Source organism: Lepus europaeus, chromosome 4 (assembly GCF_033115175.1).
Source record: "Lepus europaeus isolate LE1 chromosome 4, mLepTim1.pri, whole genome shotgun sequence".
NCBI lineage: Eukaryota > Metazoa > Chordata > Mammalia > Lagomorpha > Leporidae > Lepus > Lepus europaeus.
In genome coordinates, this window is record NC_084830.1 from 118,571,243 (window position 1) to 118,597,779 (window position 26,537).

Sequence of the window (26,537 nt, forward strand, 5' to 3'; positions counted from 1 at the left end):
CTTTGTGAAATTCAGAGAAGCTTTAACTTTATAATGAAATATATTCCACACTTGGATGAAGTATTTGTGGAAGAAGATTTATAATGGAAAATTTTTTTTTTCTAAATCTGTATGCAGCACAGTGACATTTTTCCTCTGGTTCCCTATGAAACTGATATAATGATCAGATCGTGGCTTCTCTGTCATTGATTTTTTTTAAACTATTCCTATATTTAGTTGTTTCATATAAGTCACATTTACTCTCTGGCTGGGAAACTACATTTATAAAACTACAAATCTAAAATCTATAATCAGATTTTCACTGTACTTTTCATGTACAATTGGTAAATCAAATACAAGGAGGAGATAAGGGACCTAAGATGAAATGATAAGGCTGACTTTGAGGAAATAGGCTTACCTGTTTATGACTCAGCACACAACACCTGTGAAGGTTACTAAAGCTTAAGTCTATGTTAAGAATCATCATGAATCCTCTTATTATGTTATATTATCTGATAATAAATGAATAAAAATAGTACCTTTATAGAATTTTATTGTGTTAAGTAGCATATCAAGCATTATATATATATACATATATATTTTTATATAAAATAGAAACAAAACAGTATTTTTGTAAAACAGAGCAGTAATATGCCAGAAAACTCCCCTCTTGAGGCTGTTGGAGGAAAGAGTAGAAAATGAATGATCAATGACTATACTCTTTCTTTGAGTCTATGCTTGATCTTAAAATACATCTTGGGGGCTGGCACTGTGACATATTGGGTAAAGCCACTACCTGTAGTGTCGGCATCCCATATGGGCACCAGTTCAAGTCCCAGCTGCTCCACTTGGAATTCAGCTCTCTGCTATGGCCAGGGAAAGCAGTGGAAGATGGCCCAGGTCTTTGGGCTCCTGCACCCACGTGGGAGACCTGGAAGAAGCTCCAGGCTCCTGGCTTCAGATCGGCCCAGATCTGGCTATTGCAACCATTTGGGGAGTGAACCAGCAGATGGAAGATCTCTCTCTCTCTCTGCCTCTGTCTCTCTGTAACTCTGCCTTTCTAATAAATAAGTAAATCTTTTTTAAAAATGTTTATTTAAAAAAAATCCATCTTGACAGAGCTCTCCAGGAAAGCACTGCTAGTTTATTAAAAGTTTACAACCCAATGAAATCAATTTATAATTCCTGATAAAATAAATCCATTCTTTTGAAGGAAATGTGATTACTATTGTTAAAATACTCACAATTAACAATACAATGAATGCAATATTGCAATTCTCTGATTCTCTTCAATTGAGATTGGAATCAGAAAGATTACAGGTGATAGGACATATGGAATACAGAAAGATAACTACTTACAACTGGAAAACTCCAGGGGGCAGGAGTGTTCATCCATTGGGAAGTTGTGCAACTGTAACTGGCACTCAGCATCAATTGTCAACCTAAACAGAAACATTTTGGACATAATTTTTAAAATGTACATTAGCACAATTCTAATGATGATTAGTTTTTATTCCTGGAGCATGTATTTTCTGATTGGTAACACAAAGTGATCTTCACTCAAGAAATTCATAAAGTCCAGGAAAAAATTATGTAAGACTTATTGTAATCTTCTCATATTCCTAGACCAAGGAATAATAAATCATTTACCTCAACCCTTTTCACTTGAAATATATTACTGTATAAAATTTCATTTGTTGTGTTTTGCAGTGTTTTTTGACAAATTAATTGCACACATATGAGATTTCTCACTGAATATATTTAACAATTACTTAACAAACTGTTTTAAGAACTTAAACTCATTTACCCTTTGCATGTAAATGAATGCTGATGATTTTCAGATCTTGTCTACCAATTAAAGCAGGACCTTCTGTTTGTAAGTACTTGTTAGCTGTTAGTTTTAAATTGCTATAGTGAGTTTTAAAATATATATTATAATAAATTATATATAAGAATATATAATACATATTATTATATATAACATATATAACACAAGATATATATATATATATACACACAAAACAGAACTTTACACTTTTTTAAGAATGCACTATAAAGTCATTAAATATGATGCTACAGATACCTAATGCCAAACAAGAAATGTTAAATACATATACATACATATTTGAAAACTTCAGTGTGTCTCAATTATTTTGTCCCTTCAGTGCTTATTAAAGCATAGAGATTCTCTGAGTTGATAGCGTCAATCTGAGACTCCAAGAGAGGGGTATTTAAAGGAGTCCAGATGTTTTGACCACTTTTGGAGAAGTATGATCATAATACCAAATTGTTATGATGATGAATGGAAAATTTTTAAAATTTCATATTTGTTGGCTATATTTCCTGCAATGTACATGAATTACCATTCAAATAAAAGATTGGTATTTTATGAAAATTATTTTAATCATTGTTAATAATTATATATTCTTTAAAAGATTAGTTTTATTTAATATGAAATTACAATTAAATTTGATGTTTTATTAGCATTTTTCTCCAAATATAACTAGTATTGTTAAAATTAAATTTTATTGCAGCTAGAAAAACAGATACAAATATATACTTAAATCTATGCATGCACCCACAGACATATATACTTACCTCATTACAGATAAGTAACCAGAATAAAATCATTTCCATATATAGATTGGTAACCATTCATACCTTAAATGAATCTCCTGCACTTGAGTGACTTTTTTTAAAAAGATTTATTTTATTTATTTTGAAAGTCAAGGTTACAGAGAGAGAAAGAGAGAGAGAGAAAATCTTCCACCAACTGGTTCATCCCCAGATGACTGCAATGACCAGGGCTGAGCCAGGATGAAGCCAGGAGCCAGGAGCTTCTTCTGGGTCTCCCACATGGGTGCAGTAGCTCAAACACTTGGGGCCATCCTTCATTGCTTTCCCAGGCACATAGCAGGGAGCTGGGTGGGAAGTGTAGCAGGACCCAAACCAGCGATCATATGGGATGCAGGCATTGCAGGCAACAGCTTAACCTGTTACGCTGCAACACAAGCCTCCCATGAGTGACATTTTTGAGTTAGCTTCCATAGTTAACTATTCTTGTAATTCCTCAAATTAACAGGGCTCAAAAAATAACTGCAGTGTTCTGAAAACAGTAAAGGGACTTGAGATAGTCTGACTTCACATTTCAAAATCTAGAGAGAGCTTTTATTTCTCACACAGACTTTGATTTCCACTAGATCGAGTTCCAGTCATTACTTCCTCTCTAATTTAGAAGGTCATGACAAATACAAACTAGGTGTAGTGAATTTCTTTCGTGATTTTGGCCAGTTTTTTAGTAACTGATATAATACTGATACAGGTTGTAGAACCATTTTAAAGAGTTCTATTCCATATGTTTAATATTCTATGAAGCATTAAAATATACTACAAGTGCCTCTAACATAAGTAATTTTGAAGCTACAAGTTCTAGAATGCCAATACCTAGAAGCATCACATTATTCTTATTTTTATTGAAAATATAAACAGAAATTTAATATGTTATGTTTATTATGTTTTAGGATCCCTGTTAAGCAATTGTCATATGACCTATTTCATCTTTACAACAACTCTGTAACATAAAAATCACAATATAAGTTTTATAGAAATTAAATGAAAGGCAAAAGTATTTGTTCAGTTGTAGTGCCAGCATAAAGAGGGGAAAGGAACAAGGTGCAACCAGGGCTGTTACCAAGGCCAAACATCAGGCTTACTGTGCAGATAAGGTTCTGAAATGTTTCATACCAGTAATACCCCAGCCACAGTTAGCTTGTAGACAGTTGCTCCTTTGTATACAGATAACAAGATAAAAAGAATCAAAACCAGATTTGCTTATTTCCTAAATCTATGTACCTACATACTTTGCTACTTACTTACAAAGTCTTATCACTGAGAAACTTCAGGGTAAAATTATTTTAAATGCATGGGGCAGGTGTTTAGCCTAGTGGTAAGGAAGTTTGTTACAATGCCTGTATCCTACACCAGAGTACCTGAGTTTGATTGCCAGCTCCTTCTCCTTACTGCAGCTTTCTGCTAATACAGATCCTGGGATACAGTGGTGACAGATCAAGTCACTGAACTCCTGGATTGAGTTCTCAGCTCCTGCCTTTAGCTCCTGTCCTGGCCAAGGCCACTAAACGAATTTGGGTAATGAACCAGTGGAAGTGAAGTGTCTCTGTTTCCCTCTCTGTCTCTTTGCCTCTTGAATAAATAAACACTTTAAGAAACCCTAAAATACTGGTATAAAGTGATTTAAATAGAAAAAACCTCTAAATGTTACCTAATAATTTAGTTCAGAAGATGTAAAATAGTTCCTTCAATTTTTCCCAAAAGTTTTGTATTCCCAAAACAGACAGTAAGTTAAATAAAAATATCCTATCAGTGTAATGGGAACTGAGGTGCCAGGAAATGGAAGATATGGTTTTAGATGTTTGCCACTGAATAGCTAAAAAGAGAAGGATGTATGGAGATCTCCGTATAAAAAATGCTCCTTTGGTTATGATTTTCATTGAAATGAAGATCAATATGAACATAAAAGTTGATGATTACAAGATTGAATGTCTTAGTTACATATTCTAAAGCAGTAGGACTTCATATGTAACAGCCAGGATTGTTGCCAGTATGAATCTTAACAGAGGCATGGGGAATTTCAAGTCATGAGTGAAAGAACCACCGTCTCATAGCAATCATAAAAAAATAAGTTCTGTCTATGATTAGTGCTTCGAAAAAGCTCTTAACAATACAAAGAAAAACTAATATTTAACATTATATACTAGTATTGATCACACATGTCAACTGTGATGTAGATAATTTTTTGTTTACTCCCAATAGGTAGTCCTTTTCTTTTTCCAAAATATTACCTTAGGGTGTAGAGCACGCGACCATCATTCCAGATCCTCAACATTCTGTTAGGAGTGGTTATCCAGTGTGCATCAGCCTTTTTGGAGTTTCTGAAGAAAGTGTCTGGAATCCAGATTTTCCCCACCATGTTGCTATTCAGTCGGAGGACTTTAATGGTGCTGTTAAATTTCAAACGTCTGTCATACCATGTTTGAGCAAAAAATATATCAATTGTATATTCCTATTTTAAAGAAAAAAAAGCACAAAACAGAAAAATTTAATACAGAAAAACTGGTAAGTAGGCAGACAGATAAGGAGAGAAAACAAAAGATCTTCTATCCCCTAGTTTGCTTCACAGATGCCTGAAACAGCCAGGGCTGGGCCAGGCTAACACCAGGAGCTTAAGGTCTCCCACAGACATGGCAGACATCCAAGTATCAGAGTCTGCTGTCAGGTTTCTTAGCAAGAAACTGGATAGGACGTGGAGGCGGAGCTTAGCTCAGGCTTTTGAATATGGCATGTGGGAACCTCAGGCGAGAACTTCACCTGCCACGCCATAGTGCTTGACCCTGTCTGTCTCATTATTTTTTCATTGCCAGTATAGGCAGGCCTACTTTGTTTTGAAACAGTTTGGAAGAAAGCTACTGCCTCACCGATCTTTTGAGACCGCTTTGATATTTTTATGAAAAATTAGACCGATCTAAATGAATTTGGCAAAGGAACATAACTTTGATATAATCCTTCACCTTACTTATCTATAGAGTTTGTCATGATATGTTAAGCCACCTAATTCTTTGTTGTGGAGAACTGCAGGATGTTTAGAAGCATCCTTGAGCTCTATTCAGAGGGTGACATTAGCAATCCCCCATCCCAGCAAAGTCATAAAAGCTGATATGACCTTCAGACATTGTTAAATTTTTCCAGGGAAACATTTTCTAGGTTCAAAACTATGATCTAAGAAAATCAAAGTCCAAAAGTTAAAAAAAAAAAAAGTCCTAAGCTGAAGATCTTAAGGATCAGTTGTGTCATAATAAAATGGAAATCCTCAAGAAACTAGCTGGTTGTGTCATGGAAGAATAGAAAAGGTAGGGTCTGGCTGCGTGGTGCAGTAGGTTAATCCTCCGCCTGTGGCGCCAGCATCCTGTATGGGTGCTGGTTCTAGTCCCAGCTGCCCCTCTTTCAATCCACCTCTCTGCTATGGCCTAGGAAAGCAGTAAAAGATGGCCCAAGTCCTTGGGCCCTTGCACCCACATGGGAGACCAGGAAGAAGCTCCTGGCTCCTGGCTTCGGATCAGCATAGATGTCCGGCCATTGCGGACATCTGGGGAGTGAACCAATGGAAGGAAGACCTTTCTCTCTGTCTCTCCCTCTCACTGTCTGTAATTCTACCTCTCAAATAAGTAAATAAAATAAAATCTTTAAAAAAAAAAGAACAGAAAAGGTAAACACACATGGAATGCAGTGCCCTAAAACTGGCAAATGGAAATACCTACTGAAATATATTCTTAAATCATGTATTATTCTTTTCTCTAAAAAAGATGAAGCTGATCAATTGAAATAATTTTATCATGTGCTAATTATCTCTCAGAAAGCATATTCTTACCTGTTATATTGACAAATGACTTACAATGATTTCCCTCAAGTTTGTATCATTAAGGTCGAAAGTGGTTTAACTTCGTTCAAGAAAAGCCAGGTATGGTGTGACATGTAGGCCATACGACCCAGAGTTCACTTGAATTCTAACCTGTCTTCTTTATTTCCCTCACATTTACAAATGAACAGTTAATTTAAATATTTCCTTTGTTCCCCATCATCATCATTAGTTGTCTCCCCATTGTTAATAAAAATGCTATCATTTTTTTCTTCTTGATATTATTATTCAGCACGTACTTATTTTGTGCCAAATCCTCTGGCTAAACATTTTTCATACATCATCTTATTTAGTAAGCTGCCTTACAAGAACAATAAAAATAAACTATTAAAGGCTAAATTATTTGGTATTTATATCATTCCAATGAAGTAGCCCTAAGTATGTCTTACATTGTTGCATAACTTGGTTTGAATTATGTCGATAAAGGGGAAAATTTCTTAGAATATAAGAGCTTAGGGGAGGGGAACTTATCCATATTTCATAGTCCAAAGCCCTAGACTTACCTCTATTATATATTGAAGAACATAAAGAAAGGAGATATTGATTTTTTTCGGAATACATAGCCTATCAGGGTTAGTCTAGATTCTTCTTCCTTTACTTCATTCACATTTTACTCTGTTCTAGCCCAGTACCATCTGTCACCAAGTCTCATTCCTCCTGGAATAAACCATGTTACCTTTGTTCATGATTTATGAATCACAGATACCAAGAAGGGAAAATATTTTATGAAATCCTTTGTAAAGTAATTAGTGATAGGCTAGGGGATAAAGTAATTAAATCCTCATACATTGTGATTGAAGTTTTCAAAAAGCAAAATAAACACAAATGAAAAGTTTTGATTCTTAAAATTAGAGTTTCACACACTATAATCCTGGAAGATTATTCTGAGGACCATTATTTCTAAAACAAAATTTCTTAATTTGGGTAAACTCTAACTTTTACTTCCAGGGTATATACAGTTTATATCAGAAGCTGAAGATCTTAAAAATTTAGTTGTAAGTAAGCAACATGTTAGAATGATTTATTGATTAAACAAGCAAACACATTTGCATGGGGTATGCAGGTGGTGGTATATATTTTGTCATTACCCATACTGAGAGCAATTAATGTTTCACAGATCTAACAAAGAGTCTATTACTAACTTAGTTTTAAAGTTTTGATATCACCACATTACAATATATTATATTATACTATACTATATGTTACTATATTATATTCTGTTAGGAACTCAGTCTAGGTTATTTTTTCAGATTTGAGTAGAAAGTATTGTACAAGAACAAAGTTATGTTTATTATTATTTCTGATGCAGTATTTCCTTTGAGAAACATTTCTGTTTTGAAACAAACTATATTATCTCTATACTAACAATATTCTAAAATGTTGTGAAATCCTATGTTTTATTTGGTAGTCAATAGTACTGAGTGGGTATACAATAATTGTTGAATTCTGGTAGCCTAGTATTCTCTCACACATATATACATGCATAGTGATATTTAATTCTTGATTTAAAAAAATCTTCAAACTCTAATTTTCTTCACATTACGAGAGAGTGAAAAGGGGATCTGAAAGATTATCTTTTCTGTTTAAAGTCTTGAATCTAATTGTATTTTGTTGGGCTGTTCCGTACTATTTCCATTGCTCCACATTTCTTCTGAAACATCTAATAAAACAGACAAATTTTATTATGAAACTCACCATATTGATAGCATTCACGGGACCAATGCTATTCACATACATGTCTGTGTGAATTAATGTTGGTTTCACTGTAAAGAGAACATAGGTATGTATATATGGAGAAACACAGAATTTTAATGCTTCAGTCTTTTTTTAAAACAGGTTTATTTGGTTATATTAGAAGTAATTTATTCACAGTAAAGTTGGAAGCAGTTATTTATTCACAGCAAATTAATAATTATTTTGTTTACAAAAACATCTCCTTTAAGGATGAAAATGAAATAAAACAAGCATGGTGGAGTTTGAAAATAATTACCTTTTAAAACTATATGAACATAAAGTAATCAGAAAACTCTACTGTTGGGTTTTCTCCATCTTTCTTTCAGATATCTTGAATTTCATCACTTTTCAAGCCCTGTAATCTATTTTTGCATTGTAACTTGACTTAACCTATATTAAAACCTAATTACTTATTGTCCTAAAAAAAAATCAAGCTTTAGAAACATGAAGCAGACATAAAGAACAAGTGAAACAAATTGTTTTTGAAACACTGCTCCCTGTTGATTTCTTTTTATGACCACTTTATCCTCCCACACTTCTAAACAACACAAAATCAGTCTTCCTCCATGGTTTATGACGTGCTGTCACCCCACAGATAATTTAAGGAAACCATATGGATGCCCATCACACCTCTGTTTGTCAGAGTGGACGATACTAAAATCTGTAACCTAACGCCCTGGGTCATATGCAGGTGCTCCGTTTTCATTTAAGATTAAATAAACAAAGATTCATAATATTTTGGGCTTCAAGTGAACAAGTATACCTGTCTCACATTTAATCATTTTCTGTGAACATGCTATGTCCTATTCTGTGGCAGATTTCAGTCTTCACCATTACTAGCATCCGTATTTTTGCTTTCACCTCAGTTCAAACTATTCCTCTGGGTCTGGACTTTGGACTTACTTGGACTGATGATAAGAGTCACAAATGTGACCGCGCCGGTTCTAAGCCTAGGCATTAAGCCTTCTAAGCTCTACTTCCTCTCTTACTCTCTGTGCTGCCAAGAGAAGGATTCTCCTTGCTAGTCTGTTGGCCCCATGTGCCCCGGTTTAGCTGAGTGTAGATTAGTCCATCACTCGGCTAATTGCTCAATAAGTGCTAGATGTTATATACCACTGAAATGTGGTTGGCTGTTACACAGCAACAGGTAGCCAATGCATCCTCTTTTTACCATGTTTTTGTTTTTGTTTTAAATACATTACTTCATAAGGAGATTGTCACTTTTCTGCAGCTTCAGCCTGTCTTATCTAGGATAATTTGAATTTATAGCTCCCAAGCTACAATTGTGATTCATATTTCTTCATTGTGAACATATCCATACCCCTCTGACCTTCAAGTCTAATGCTATTTATTCACTCTTTATTTAGTTTTTACATCATTTAATCAAAGTATAATTTAAAGCCTTCTGGTTCATGGACTAATCCAATATTTTCTTTTAACAAGGAAGACATGTTTATGTGTTTCTATCTATAGCACCCCAAAAAACTTTAATATACCTCCTATATCAGGTCGAAGTTTATTGTCATAACCTTCCAGCAGGTTGTTTAAGATGACGGTGACATCACCTTCGGGAACTTTTGGAGTCAAAACCCATGTTTTGTTAGAAGCATAATCTTCATAGTCATCATCAGATTTTTGACTAGTGAAGCTAAGAAAACAGAAATACTAATCAACAAAAGCATAGGTTACACCTAGGTTGACTTTTACCCACAGAACACCGGTGGAAAGATGAAAATGAAGCAGGATTACAGGAATAAACAGAAAAGTAAATATTCTCATTTAATGGTTGGTCTCACTAATTACACTGCAGACTGAGGGGGTAATTATATTAAAGTGTACTGTCCAGTTTTCTAGAATGGTTTACTTTCCCATCTTTAAATATACAGTATTTTATCAGTTATTTTTCTTTCCTATATTTGATACCCTCCCTGCTTGCCTTATGATGGAGCTATTAAAAAAAAAACACTATTTTTGTGAAAGGGATTTTTAAATGATCATGATGTAGTCCAAGAGTTCAGGCATAATGCCTACTTCTACTTCCTTGGATTAATGAAAGTAAAAGACTGATAATTAGATTCACTCCCACAAACCAGCAGACATACCTCTCCCCCCTCAATGGAACCATGAAGGAGTGCACAGTCTTGCTGTCTTTTCTTTCCCCAGGGTGTGTGTATTTTTTCCCCTCACTAGCACTGGAGGCAAGGGCAGCTTCATTTATCTTTGATTGTTAAGAACGTGGGTACTAGGAAGAAAAATGCAGCTCTATACTCTAAACCACTCTTTATTACAGGAGAGGTTCATAAGATGGAAACTCATATGCATGGCTAATGAATGACAATCAGAGAAGTGAAATCACCTGTGTTGACTGAACATATATACCTTCCTGTGATTCAGTCTAATAGGAATTAATAAATATTAACTTTTAATTCCATTTTTTGAAGCCCCTTGCATTCCCAAACCTATCAGAAAATTGCCACCTTTAGGTTGGAAGCTAAGAGTGACTTTGGAGTGGGAATAAAATTCCCTTAGTCTGTTTATTCCCCTGACGCAAGTCGGATACCCTCCTTTTCCCACATACAAGATGATTATATTTTCCTGATGCAGGACTGACACAAGCCCTTGCAGTGATGTTATTTGGATTTCTTAGCACTAAGTGGATATTTGTTATTTTTGTGGTTTAAATGTAATTAAAAATGCATAGTTAAAATATAAAGTTCACTTTCCATCTTTATCTTCCGTTTTTCTAATTATATACTGTATAATTGGTCCCATCAATTAGCAGAGCATCACTACATTGCCTTGAATGTATATACTCAACTGAAATTTATCATGTATTTTCAGTCATACTCTGACACTGATAAGCATGTATATACATATAAATGAAGCTATGTTAAACATATTGAATGTATGTGCACGTGTATGTGTGTGCACATTTACATATGTGCAAGTGTATATCAATGATTAAATATTATAGAATTAAAATGATTAAGTGATTTACCTGGTGTAAGAATAAGGTTAGAAGATGAATGGGGTGGATGTTTGGCAAAGCAGTTAAGATCCATGTGCATCTCAAATCAGAGTGCCTGATTTGAGTCCTGGTTCCTTCGTTTCCAATCCAGATTACTGCTAATGCACACTCAGGGAGGTATCAGGTGATGACTTAAGTACTTGGGTCCCTGCAACTCACATGGAAGATCTACATTGATTTCTGGGCTCCTGCCTTCAGCCTGGTTTGGCCCTGACTGTTGCTGACTTTGGGAAGTAAGCCAGCAAATCAAAAAATTGATCTCTCTTCCATTTCTCTACCCTACCCCCTCTGTCATTTCTTCAATGGAAGGGGATATGTATTGAATTCTTTGGTTTTTCTCGTTTATTGCACCAAACCATATAAATAAATACATACATAATTTAAAAATAATACTGCTATATTATTGTTATTACGAATATCTGTCAGACTTAGAGTGAGCAAATAAGAGGTGCTTGTTTACAAGGAATGCTGTGTTCTGGAATTGCACTAGTAATTTTCACAGAGTCGTCACCTACTGGATGCCAAATTGATAGTCTAATTGATATTTCATTTAAAAGTGTTGGTGATAGATTTTTTTCATACTTCAGGATATCTACTTAGCTGTCAGAAAGTAATACTGAATAGAGAAATTAAGATCTCATACTTGGTCTGCCTTCTGGATTCACTTTTTCCTCTGTCAGTTAATATTTGATGACCTTGGTAAAGTTATATGAACTTGCTAAGCCTTAAAGTTCTCATCTTAAAATATAAAGAATATCAACACTCTTCTTAGGTAAGGTTAAGATAATGTTTATCTATAAAAGTGCTTAGTACAGTGCCTGACACATAGTCCTGGAAATAAGTACATTGCAATTATTGTTATAAAGTGACCACTACTAGATTTATAACAGCTCCAGCCATGTAACTGCAACCTAAATGTATAGACGGTGGTTCAAAGCTTTTATTTAATATGGACTGAGAAGAAGTGAAAACAGATGTTTCCCAGCAAGAAAAATAATTAGCCCCTGCATTATAAATAATTAAGATTTTTCTTTTCTATAACCTTCCCATCTGAGGTCTAAATTAAAGAGTTGTTTCAGAATTTGGGATTGATCATTTTCAGATTTCACTTAAAATATTTTTTCTTTATAAAAAGAATGTCGTTGGCTGTTTTTTGTCCTAGAACTAGCTGGTGGTAAGACCCTCTGCATTCACAGATGGGCTCTTTAGGGATAATGAAGTCTAACCAATAGATGGGGCATTCTGTAAAGAGGTGAACTCTGTGAGAATGCCAGGGCAGAAACAGATTGATAAAGACTAAAGAAAAATGACTTAATAACTGAGTGGGCTGAGAACAAATAACACTTGAACTTCTAGTTGAAGGCACCTGCGTAAATCTAACAGTCTTTGGAAGTTATTCCTTTTGTGCCCTTCAGGTGTTTTTGTTGTTGGTGGTGGTGGTTGCTTGGTTAGTTGTTTTAACTCCTATAGAGAGAAAGAACTGAAATTGAAATCACTCTTTAACTAACCATAGTAAAATAAATTCTGTCATTGAAGTGATGATTTCTGAGAGGTGATATCCAAAAAGGTTGTTGAGTTTCGCTTCTGAAAATCTTAAACACACTGTTAGAAGGTCAGAGATGACCAGGAGCCTTGGATCAGCAGCACCAGAATTCGCTGGAATCTTTCTGGAAATGCAGAGACCTTGGACACACCCAGATTCCCTAACTAGAGTAATTATATTAATGAGTTCTGAAAGTGATTCACAAACATGATTGAGAATCTCAGCCATAGTGATTACATCAGTGGCGCTTATCCTTGCCCATACAATGATAAATCAGTGTGTTGTGTATACACATTCTGTAGTGGCTTTTCAAAATACGGATTCCCAGATTCTTGTCTTCACTCTTCTGAATATGAATCTCCATGTTGTAAGTCAGATTATTCATTGTATTTCTAGTTTTACAACTTCATGAATGATTTTAACTTTAGGGAAGATTATCATTATGAACTCGGGTTTGTATTTAGGAACAAAAATTTATTTAGGAAAAAATGGCTTATAGAACAAAACTATTGGATAGGCATTATTCAGTGAGAGGTTGCTCACATTTATATCAATGATTCTAAACTTTTGAATGGTTGGATATATTTTTGATATTTGCCTGTATGAAAAATAATCAGTTTCTGGAATTTTAAATTTTTATCCAGGTACTTTGAATTCCCATCAACTTTTATAAAGCTTTAATGTTTTATGGGGAAAAATAAGTCCTTGCACTCTCACAGTAGAGTAGGAGAGAAAATATTTGAGTGAGAAATATGTCTTTTCATTTGAATACCTCGACATTGGTGTTCAGCATCATAAAGATAGAATGAAATATTTTCTGTTATCTAATATAGTCAAATAAGCAGATAAAATCAGAAGTTACTTATTTTTTTAAGATTCATTTACTTATTTGAAAGTCAGAGTTTCAGCAAGAGAAGGAGAGACAGAGAGGAAGGAGAGATCATCCATCTTCTGGTTCACTCCCCAAGGGGCCACAACGACCAGGGCTGGGGCCCAAAACCAGGAACCAGGAGCTTCCTCCAGATGTCCCTAGTAGGTGCAGGAGCCCAACCACTTCCTCTGCTTTCCCAGGCATGTTAGCAGGAAGATAGATGGAAAGTAGAGCAGACAGTAATCAACATATGCCCATGCGGGATGCCAGTGCTGCAGACAATGGCTTTACTCACTGAGCCCAGCACTGGCCCTGTAAAGCTTGCTTAGCTTTAAGCCTGAACTATTTTAAATAGTTAGTGTTTCACTATTTTATAATGTTAGTTTCGCTAATATTTTGTTGGTACAGTTTTGGTTTACTGTTGTTTTATAGATGCAGTGAGTCACATGCAGATTAATGTATATCTCAAAATCTCTCAAGACATACGTGCCAAGAAAATAATGCCTTTGAATAATTTCTATTAAAATTTCTAATGCATTCGATTTCCTACTCTGTTAATGCTATCTCTATAGTGTAAATATCCACTAACAGCTAATAAAATCTCTCCTTCCTTTTGCCACACTCACAGGAATCCTCTGCTCTCCAAATTCATGTCAGTTTGTCCAATCGGAATCCTGCTCTACAAAGCTATTAACACAGAAGTTCTTGTTCATTGCAGCGTGATGCTATCTGAGAATCCATGGAATTCCAGAAACCATGCTGCGCTATAGTTCCCTGACATACTCATTCCTCTCTGCCTGCAAACTTTTCTTTGCTCCACCCTGGAATGTAATACTTGGCATGACATTTCTTATTCTCTAATTTCAACAATAACATCATCTACTCTCAGAGGCTATCCCTGATACTATTACCCATATTTGTTGTCCACTTCACCTGTCATGTGCTCTAAGCAGTAGATTGATTCTTTGACCTGACTTATCACAATGTCTATTTATGGATTTGTCTACTCTCTGTGAGGGTGTGATTAATGAATATGTATGGAAAAATACTTTTTTTTGTTTGCTAACCAATTTTACTCAGAGAAATAATAATATAAAAAATGGCTACTATTAAATATTCATTATGTTAGAGGAAACACTTGAAAGACATAAACACATTCTCTCATTTAATCCTTAAAACACTGACATTCCTATAATTATTCCCCTTTCATAAAAAATGAAACAGGATTACAATTACCAGGAGATGCTTTGGTTTACCAATATCAAAACATTCATAAAAAAATTCATAACCATTTTGCTGCAAGACTTTGAAAAGAAACGATGACTGAAAATTCTGCTACTATGCATAAATTGAAAAGCAAATTCATACAAAACAAATGATTGCCCCAGTTTATTTTCCCTTAGGACAGTGCATTAGTTTACACTTGAACCCAATAAAGATATGGCACTTTTAACACACAGTTATTCATGTTGAGATGCCAGAAACTTGTCATTGTGGATACTAATCACTTGATCTCTCCATACTCTTTAGCAAAAACAAAAAGCTTACATTTTAACCTCATGGATATGATATGCTATATCATTTAAAGGCCTTTCCTGTTTGAAAAGCAGCCTACACTGTAGAAGGCAGGCACACATGTAAGTGAGTTCATTTTACAGAGCACCCTCCAGCCATTGCCAAAGGTAGAATTCGGTACAAAGTGTAGGACCTAGTAGATTGGGTTAGCTGACATCTTCTAGGGGAAAGGAAGTTCAGCACATCATGGCACTTGTGGACTTCACCTTATACTGTTCATGAGAACTGGAAGATGTTTAAAGATACTGCGGTGTTCCAAGAACTGCAGTACTGAGGCTCTGGTTGGTGTGTTTTGCAGAGGCTCACAGGGGTCTATGTGATGGTATAAATGTAAATAAGGACATACAAGTGACCTGTGCAAAACTGGTCGGAAAGGGAAGGGTTTTCTGTGTGTAGGTGAGTGCATATGAGTGTGTATATGTACAGAGGGTGGAGTTAGGCCAGGGAAGTAAACCACTGACAGTAAATTGCCACATACAAACTGAGTTCCTTATATAACACTAAGTTCAAGAATCTGAACTTTTTGATAATAGACTAACAGCTTTTAATAATTATCAGACATACTTTCAAATATGAAGAATGAAAACTGATAATTTTATTAAAAACTACCCAAGACACATATCAAATAAATGCTTGTGGAAGATCTCTCTCTCTCTCTAAATCTGCCTTTCAAATAAATGAATACATCTTTAAATATATATATATATATATAGTATATTCCCATAATTGAACATTTTTTCTGAGTCTTTTTTCCCAGAAGCCTTTTATTTAAGGTATACAAACTTCATCTCATGTACTATTTCATAAATACTGCTTTAGGAACATAGTGATTCTTCCCACCTTATACCCTCCCTCCCACTTGCACTCCCACCCTTCTTCTCCTCTCCTATTCCCATTCTTATTTTTTACTGAGATCCATTTTCAATTAACTTTATATATGTAAGATTAACTCTATACTAAGTAAAGAGTCCAACAAATAGTATGAACAGCAACAAAATCTGTTCCTCAACAGTCGAGACAAGGGCTATTCAAAGTCATAGCCTCTCAAAGTGTCAATTTCACTTCTATAGATCACCTTTTAAGTACTCTATTAGTTACCACAGATCGGGGAGAACATATGGTATTTGTCCTTTTGACTGGCTTATTTCACTAAGTACGATAATTTATATAATATAAATTAGTGCACTACTGTGACAAAAGCAAAATAAATTGGTGTAATAAAAATCTGAGCCAAATTCTGTAAATACATCCATATTCATCCACAAATCTGTTGTATTTGTGTTTATATAAGATTTAATTGCTAGAAAAATTCAATGATAGTTCTTAAAGTCAAGCCAACTTTGAGGTTAACAAAAAGAAGTTAGAAACTCAGAAGTGTATGAGGATATTGTCAGAGTGCTGGCAACATTTTATTTCTGTACTTGGTTGCTAATTATATGGGTTTTATTTGAATTTATGGATAATCCATCAGGCTTCATTTATGTCATGCATATTTATTAGAAAGGCAAAATGACAGGGGAAGGGAGAGAAAGAGAGAGATACCTTTCATCCATTGGCTCACTCTTCATATGGCCCCAAGAGCCAGTTCTGGGCCAGCCAAAGCCAGGAGCCAGGAACTCCATCCTAGTCTCCTACATGGGTGTCAGGGTTGCAAGAACTTGGACTAATCTTCTACCTTCCCAGGTATATTGGCATGGAAATGGATGGGAAATGGAGAATCTGGGACTGGAACCAACACTCAGATATGGGATGCCAAAATCACAAGTGGCAATTTAATCTGCTTTGCCACACTTTGTCTTGTATACTTTTAGTACATTTACTTTACAATAATAACACCAAAAATCTTGAAATAATGAAGTCTTTGGGTGCAGACTGGAAGCAAATATTAAGCCCCAAAAAGCAAAAACTGATTTAGTTTTCCATAGTGTTGTTTTCCAAATTATTGCAATTGCCTGGTACTTGGCACAATACCCTGTGAAAATTAACTTAATAAACATATGCTGTATACATTTGCCTATGTAACAATTATATCTAATACTAAATCGAGGTGTCTACTTAACATGCTGTTGTGATAATTATAATTACCATAATGCATGTTAGCATCATTCTTTTATTAAATGCTGTTGATTCCCTGAATGTAAAATCTCTACTGACATACATTTTCCATATTGTTTGTACAAAAATGAAAAACAAGACATGGTTATACAAGAAACCAATTCTAAATTCATCTCAACTATCTTGTTATTGATAGAAAAAAAAATAGAAGTGTGGATGATAACATTGTGGTGAGAAATAAATGTCAACAGTTAATTATTAAACTGGCATTTTTGTAATATACTGCTTATTTTATAAAGAACTTTAATGTCTAGCTTTTTTATTTACAAGATGATGAAAATGATGTTCTTGATTTCTCATTTGCAAATACTCTGCCACAGAATAAAAGCTTTAGGGACTTTCTTCCACATCAGGCTGAAAGACATTGGGAAGATCGGCATAACTCATGTCGTGCACTAGTGATCTGCAGGGCGTCCATCGTGTGTTGGTCTCAGGTAGTGGCTTTTATTTTATGAAGTGGCGAAACCTACACACTATACCTGTATGAGTGTTGTTACTGGATTGAAATGATAACATGATGACAAAATAAATCAATGTGATTTGTAGAGATCGTCTCTCTCATTACAGTATTACATATGTATACTACAACTCTTGCTATGTTCATTTCTAAGTATCTTTAAAATATTTTACTTATGTGAGAGTCAGATAGAGAAGGGAAGACAGATGGACAGAGAGAATTCTAAAGCAATGTTTTCTCTCCAAATGTCCAGCAGTAAGGAATTCAGTCCAGTTCTTCCATGTGTTTGGCAGTGACCCAACTGCTTGAGCCATCCATCACTTGCTGCCTCCTAAGCTATGCATTAGCAGGAACGTGAATCGCTGACAGCAGAGCTGGGATTGGAATCCAGGCACCCTGACATGGAAGGTGACCATTTCACCTGACATCTAAATTGCTGCTCCAAATAACCATCCTTGTAACTATGTTCTGATTAAGAATATCCAAACCAATTTTACCACAGAAATAATGAAAAAAATAAAAGTTAATGACAGAAAAATTATATAGGAAGAAATGTTTTCTCTTTATTCATCATTTGATGACTGTCATGTGTTAAGAATACACAATAGAAGGAAGGCACTGTCTTGTAGCAGGTTAAGACTCATCCCATAACAGAGTCCAAGTCTAAGCCCTGGCTGCTCCACTTCAGATCCAGAACTGCTAATGCACCTGGGAGGCAGCAATGTAGAATGTGTACATAACTCTCAAGTGGAAAACCCAGATGGAATTCTTGATTCCTGGCTTCAGCCTACTGAGCCCTCACAGTTCTTAGCATTTGAGGAGTGAAACAGCTGATGGGAGACTCTCTCTCTCTCTCTCTCTCTCTCCCTCTCTCCCTCTCTCCCTCTCTCCCTCTCTCCCTCTCTCCCTCTCTCTGTAACTCTGCCTTTCAAATAAATAAACCATTTTTTAAAAATCCACAAATGTGAGTCAATTTAGGAAATAATGCCTAATAATAATAGATTTATTTTTCTTTATTCTTTGATTAATTAGCTTATATCTGAAACTTTCTTATTCAAGATGAAATTTTTGGTAGAAAGAAGTATAAAGTACAATGTTGATACCAAAGCACTTCTCATCTATTTGTCGAGCTACAAGAAAAAAAAAAAAAAGCAGTAGGAAAACTTGAAGTTAGGAAAAGGCAACACTGAATTAATATTACAAGACAAAACAAAAATATTTTCACGTGACACAACATGACTAATCTCTGTCTGACAGCACCTACAACTTCTGTTAAAGTTATTTCTACAAAGTGTTTCTCTGTTCCCATCTAAATCTCAATTCCAGTGAGTAGAAAGAATATTTTCATGTAGAACACAAAATATTTTGAGGAACCACTAAAATTTTTAATCATTCACAGAAACATTCCAGATTTTTCACATACTTGCCACAGATGGGCAGAACCTATACATTTTCTTGCTCATGTTACATAAATAAAAAAGCAAACGGCCCATATTTAGGATAGTTTAAAAGTCGCTGAGAAAAAGTATGTGGAAATGAAGTTTGGGTCTACCGCATGCAAAATCTGTAATATATTCAGGTGCATTTTCAAATGAATCAAATTCAATTACATTCCAGATTTACTGAAAATTTGTATTGCTATAAAACTACTCTGTGTTAATAGGAAATGAAATAATCCAAATTTGTTTGAGTATTCCGATGTGTGGAACCAGGAAGCTAATTTATTCAGGTAGCTGATTAAATTTTCACTTTCATACAGGGGTTTTACCAACTTGTACACATATATTTGAGTGACAATAATTCTTGGATTTTTTTTTCTCTTTTTTGTTTCTTTTCTAAAATTGTGCTGTATCTTGACCTTTAAATTCAGACAGTTCTAACTCTGTCCTGATTATTAAGGCCAATTCTAGAAGACTATCCTTAGGTTTTCATTCTTTGACTATTTATAAATAAAATATTTTCTCTAAGTCAAGGTCTTAAGCTCACTTTAAAACGTGAATTATCTTGTCTTCTTAACTTTAAGTCTTGTTGCTAATACTTTTCTTCTTCCTCAATGGCTTTACCCCTATTATGCAAATGGTGTATTTTATCTCTGTAAACTAACATAACTAGAAATTGCAAATACTCTAGATCATAGAAATTTTGTGTTCATTTATCCATTTGTGCTTATTCACACACATCTATGAGCTAAGTGCTATTTTCACCACTGGGAATTATTTCTTTATTTAAGAAAATGTGCACTGAGAATGAACACAAAGTAGCAATATATGAGTGCACTTTGGAAATATCAAAATACATTTTCTCCTAGAATTCTGAAACAATGCTAATAAAAACTAAATGGAACTTGAAAACATCTTAATTTAACTTCAAGGTTGAGAATGTTTTAAATCAGCATGTTGATTTCAAATGAAAATAAAAATTCTCTATGATCAAAACGTGTCTGTTGCTTATAAATTTACAGACTTAGATCCTTTATCATAAAATATGGCTAAAAGCCTCAACTCATTATGAATGCATATTATGGAGATTTACAGACTTGAATCTTCTACCATAAAATATAACTAAAAGCTTTAACTCATTTTGAATGCCTACCATGGAGATAGTATCTTAACGTAATAACAGGAAATATACTGTTTTTTTCTGGATAGCATGCCATACATTTCTCAGCGGGCTACTACAGCAGTGTAGGAACTATAGGATTAGGCTCACATGGAATCCTTGCTTTTCCTTCCCATTTTTCCTATCATGACTTTTTCCTAATTTTTTCCTGTACATCCTCACCAGTTGTATCAAAGCAGAACACATAAGCACCGAAATATCCATGATTCAATCAGGAGTGAACCTTCAAATAAAATCAAAGAAATCTCCATTTTGTTTAAAAACTTATGTGATCAGGGCCGACGCCGTGGCTCACTTGGCTAATCCTCCACCTGCGGCGCAGGCATCCCATATGGGTGCCAGGTTCTAGTCCCTGTTGCTCCTCTTCCAGTCCAGCTCTCTGCTGTGGCCCGGGAGGGCAGTGGAGGCTGGCCCAAGTGCTTGGGTCCCTGCACCCACATGGGAGACCAGGAGGAAGTACTCGGCTCCTGGCTTTGGATCAGTGCAGTGCCGGCCATTGCAGCCATTTGGGGAGTGAAACAGGGAAGGAACACCTTTCTCTCTCTGTCTCTCTCTCTCATTGTCTATAACTCTACCTGTCCAAAAAAAAAAAAAACTTGTTTTTTAAAAAAAATGGTATGTGATCATTTTAATGTAAGCATTTCTAAAAACAAGCAAAAAATAAATTATTCTTTAAATCTGTTATTCTGGGATATCAGTTTTTAATCATTTCATGTATATTTAAGAATGAGATTGTTGAAAAATATGTCAAGTACTTGTTTAACCTTATATGAAATTACCAGATTATTCCCTAGAGTAACTATACCATTTTTTTATTCCCATTAGCAATGCCTAAGAATTCCAATTATTTCATATTCTCCTGAATCCTTGTTATTGCCTGTGTTTTTATTTGGCTAATTTTGATAGATAAGTAATGAGGTAATCTTATGGTATAAATTTGTATTTATTTAATGACTAATGGCTAAGGATGCAAGCCTCATTTCATGTGCTTACTTGACACCTCAGTAACTTAGACAAATCTTAAAGGCCATATGTGAAGTGAACTGTATGATTCTATTTACAACATATTATTGAAAGGAGAACCTTTAGCGATGGTAAACATATCAGTTATTGCAAATAATTAAGGACAAGGGGAGAATGTGGCTGCAAAGGAGAAGAACCAGTAAGCTTTTTGTTTTGTTTTTGTCTTTTGAGAATTCATACAACTGTATATCAAGAAAGGCCAATTTTCCTATAATTTAGCTTACAAACAAAACTATTAATCTGTAGATCAAGTCACTAAATTTTCCAAAATATTTTCAGTTGAGAATCTTGTAAAATTTCCTAAAGTATGAGGTATGTAAGCCTAAAATTTTTGAAATTTCCCCATGAGAAAGAAAATATTCTGAATTCAATAGTTTTGTGGCTTCTTGTAAACTTGGTGCACAATTTTTGCATTCATTTTTGGATTTTAAATGGGATATCACCTTTCCTGGTTCTTCTATACACAGATTAAGTTCAATAGTAAATTATTCGTTGGGAAATAAGTATACTTTTTTAACTGCTCTCTGTGAGCATCCCTTAAAGTTTTTGAATCAAACTCTTCAATCATATTGCTTAATTTGAAATTTAGGGATAGTATACCTTTATTAGATAACAATGAATAAACTCCATAAAAACAAATCCATTCAAACATATTGGTTAAATATAGTGCAATAAGGTGTTTTTTTTTTGTTGTTTTTGTTTTTTTTTTTTTTTCCAGGCAGAGTTAGACAGTGAGAGAGATTTATAGACAGTGAGAGAGAGACAGAGAGAAAGGTCTTCCTTCTGTTGGTTTACTCCCCTAATGGCTGGCGCTGTGCCGATCTGAAGCTAGGAGCCAGGTACTTCCTCCTGGTCTCCCATGTGGGTGCAGGGACCCAAGCACTTGAGCCAGCCTCCACTGCCCTCCCGGGCCACAGCAGAGAGCTGGACTGGAAGAGGAGCAACTGGGACTTGTATCCAGTGCCCCAGTTGGGACTAGAACCCAGGGTACCAGTGCCACAGGTGGAGGATTAGCCTGATGAGCCACGGCGCCGGCCTAGTGCAATAAGTTTGTAAGCACCATAAAATATTTAAAACATTTCAAATAATTGACATAGTACCAGAATCCAATAACTCGTTCTGGGTCTTCCTAAGATTTTACAGGAGAATATAAAACTTCACTTTGAATAACTCTAAGAAAGTTAAAAGTTAAATTGTTAAGAGACTAACAGATTCATAGCATAGTAGATGCCCTAAACAGCACTCTGGCCTCAGAATCAGCCCTTAAGTCATTTGGATCTGGCTAAAAAGCCTATGAGAGTTTCTCAGGCATGGAAAGCCAAAACATTGTGGCAAAAAAAAAAATGACCTAAATGAAAGATCTCTGTGAGTGAGATCCCAGTGGAAAGAACAAGCCATCAAAGAAAGAGGTACTTTCTCTCAAGGGAGGAGAGAACTTCCACCTTGATTATGGCCTTGTCTAAATAAGGTCAGATTTTGTGAACTAAAGAGGCTTCCATAGCTCTTTGGCAGCTCATGACAAGAACCTCAGGTGATTACTAACATCATAAATAAGAGTGTCAATTGTTAAATCAACAATGGGAATCACTGTACACCTGCTCCCCATGTAGGATCTCTGACCTTAATGTGTTGTACTGTGCAAATTAATGGTAAAACTAATACTGAAACAGTACTTTATACTTTCTGTATCTGTGCAACCTGCTGAAATCTTAGTATATACCAAGTTGATCTTCTTATATAAAGATAATTGAAAATGAATCTTGATGAAGAATGTAATGGGAGAGGGAGTGGGAGATGCGATGGTTGTGGGTGGGAGGGAGGTTATGGGGGGAAAAGCCACTATAATCCAAAAGTTGTACTTTTGAAATTTATATTTATTAAATAAAAGTTTAAAAAAGAGAGAGAGACTAAAAATGGGTAATAAATAGAAATTCTCATCATTTTCCAAACAATAGGGACACACTTCTTCATTAAGAATGCAATTATTGGTTCAGCATATGAACTATTTCCCCTGGTCTGGGTCCCTTAATTTAATTTTCAATTAAAATTATTTAGTCTGGCTGTAAGGTCATGCATCAGAAAACAGTGTCTTGCTTCTCAGACTTGCATTTAATCTTTGATCACGGTCCTCCAGCTCTCTGGACCTTGTTTTATTTCCTAAATTAGAACAAGCTCTTATTTTCTTTAGGTCCTCTGCACCTGCAGTTTCCTATGACTGTTCATAGGTTTAAGAGATAAATTATTTTCAGTCACTTACAATATCAATTTTTATTTTTTTTAATTATTTCAACTTTTTATCCAATTATTCATGGTGGCCTTTCTTGACTGTCCTACATAAAGTAAAATTTTTCTTATTTTTTCCCATCATACCACATGTTTTAGTTATTTCTTTAACACTTAACACAACTTGAAGTTTTTTAGAAAATGTATATTTGTTTACTGTTTGCCTTCTCTTAAATCAAAAAATTCATAAGCATCAATGTGTCTGTTTCTCTCGTTATGTTATCCCATCACACAGTACAAGGCCAACTAAGTATTAGGAACCCAATGAACATTTTTTGAAGGCAGGAATCCAATTACAACTCAAAATAGTATAAAGGCAGAAATGTAATGTTCAGATCTAGCTCTCTGCTATGACCTGGGAAAGCAGTGGATGATGGCCCAAGTCCTTGGGTTCTTGCACCCACATGGGAGACCCAGAGGAGGTTCCTCTTTGGATCCGCACAGCTCCAACCCTTATGGCCATTTGAGAAGTGAACCAGAGGATGGAAGACTTTCTCTCTCTCTCTCTCTCTCTCTGTCTCTCTGTCTCTCTCTCTTTCTCTCTCTAACTCTGGCTTTCAAATAAATAAATAAATCTTAAAAAAAAGAAAATGGAAGACAGATAAGGCAGTACTACTTGTAAAGGAGGAAAGGAAATTATCCCAGTATTTGAATGGATCTAAGTACTAATACAAATGTAATAATAAATACTAGTAGAAATGTTACAGGGGCAGGTATTGTGGCACAGTGGGTTGACCCACCACTTGTGATTTTCCACATTACATTTATTTTTCCTCCACATTTGACACAGCACTTCAGAGCTCAACAAGAGTCTAATGAAAACCCTTGCTAGTCTTTTTTAAGTGAGAAATGAACAGATTTTGGAAAATGTATGGACTTTAAAAATGGTTGAACATAAGATGTGTATCTAGTTATACAATGTCATATGAAACAAATCAAATACAGGTACATTATCTGTAAGTAAATTATAGAATGAATATTATAATATAAACTATTTTATTATCTTTTAAAAACATTTATTTGAAAGTTACAAAGGGGGAGGGAGGAGAAGAGGGAAGAGGGGGGAGAGAGAGAGAGAGAGAGAGAGAGAGAGAGAGAGAATGAATCAGTCTTGTATCTGCTAGTTCACACTTCAAATGGTGGCAAAAGCCAGGTCTGAACCAGGCTAAAGCCAGGAGGTAGGAACTCAGTCCTCCATCCTTGTCTCCCACATGGGTGGCAGGGGCACATGTACTTGGACCATCTTTTGTTGCCTTTCCAGCTGTATTAGCAGGCAGTTAGATTGGAAGTGGAGTAGGAGGAACTGGAACTATACTTCTATATGAAATTCTATATCACAAGTGGTGGGTCGACCCACTGTGCCACAATACCTGCTCCTATATCATTTCTTCTAGTATTTATTATTACATTTGTATTAGTATTTAGATCCATTCAAATACTGGGATAATTTCCTTTCCTCCTTTACAAGTAGCACTGCTTTATCTTTCATTTTCTTTTTTTTTTTAAGATTTATTTATTTATTTATTTGAAAGTCAGAGTTAGAGAGAAAGAGAGAGAGAGAGAAAGTTTTCCATTCGCTGGTTCACTCCCCAAATGGCCATAAGGGTTGGAGCTGTGCTGATCCAAAGAGGAACCTCCTCTGGGTCTCCCATGTGGGGGCAAGGACCCAAGGGCTTGGGCCATTGTCCACTGCTTTCCCAGGTCATAGCAGAGAGCTGGATCTGAAGTGAAGCACCAGAGACTCGAACTGGTTCCCACATGGGATGCCGGCACTGCAAGCGGCGGCTTTACCTGCTACACCACAGCGCCAGCACTGCCATTTTCTTTTAAACCATGTCATCTTCAACATGAAATTTTTATCATAGAAATACTTTAGCATTTGAAAAGTAATCTTATTGTAAATATTTTCTATTTCATGCTTTAAAAAAGAAGCTGTAATTGGAATTGTACTTAATTAATCATTATTTCTGAAAACATAGAAGTGTAAAAGTGAGTATGCATACATGAAAAACAAACCCTGAAGTAACTTTCCAGGCACAATACATGCCATTTCATGCTAAATATTTTATTATAAATGGATTTAATAAAAATGTAGTGTGGCACACAGCTGTTCGTGAATATGCATGAAGAAGGCAGTCTGCATCCCACAAGAGAACATGCAGAAACACTCAGCCATGCCTACTGACGAATGTCACACCTGCCATCCTCTATAATCATCAGAAATAAATGTCTCATGTCTATAAGCTATCCTCATCTGCATTTTGTAATAGCAGCCCAAAAAGACTAAAAAAACAACTTTGTGTAGATCCACCTATGATCTATTAGGGTTGGCCTGTATTATCATATCAGCAGCACCTGGGAGATTGATGACGGGTAACTTTTCATATTTTGTTGTACAAATTATTGTTTACATCATGGAATCTCCTTTTTTTCTCTCTGCCTCTCTCTTCTTTCATTCTCCCCTTCTCACTTCGCACATCTCCAATACCATGAGATCCCAAAAAGCAAGAAACAGTAGTTTTCTTTCAATAGCCAAAGGGGGGTCACTTTGGGAATAGATTCTTCAGCACCTTCAGATGTCTGGAACACTGTTCAACAACTTGACTGTAACCTTGCAACAGATTATGAACCACAATCACCAGGTTAAGCCATTTCTGGAGAGTCTCCTCAGAAACTTCCTGAGATAATTAATGTTTCTTATGTGAAATGTTTTTTAATATTTTTGCACCATATCCTTTAGTTCCACTTATACAAACTTTATGAAGTACACTTGTATGTGCATATGTATATATGTGTGCATTTGTGTGGTAGTCACAGTGA

General features: G+C 35.3%; 1 protein-coding gene across 5 annotated transcripts in view; it reads right to left on the bottom strand.

Moving 5' to 3' along the window:
• Positions 1 to 26,537, bottom strand: part of GABRG2 (gamma-aminobutyric acid type A receptor subunit gamma2) — a 90,076-nt gene that overhangs the window by 53,936 nt on the left and 9,603 nt on the right. For 4 of the 5 annotated variants that reach the window (XM_062189672.1, XM_062189674.1, XM_062189671.1 and 1 more), the window contains exons 2-5: positions 9,700 to 9,851; positions 8,165 to 8,232; positions 4,839 to 5,059; positions 1,339 to 1,421 (exon numbers count right to left, since the gene is read on the bottom strand). In XM_062189672.1, the coding sequence (XP_062045656.1) occupies positions 1,339 to 1,421; positions 4,839 to 5,059; positions 8,165 to 8,232; positions 9,700 to 9,851 (524 nt within the window). The remainder of the gene's footprint in view (positions 1 to 1,338; positions 1,422 to 4,838; positions 5,060 to 8,164; positions 8,233 to 9,699; positions 9,852 to 26,537) is intronic. The other variant, XM_062189675.1, reaches the window with a different exon arrangement.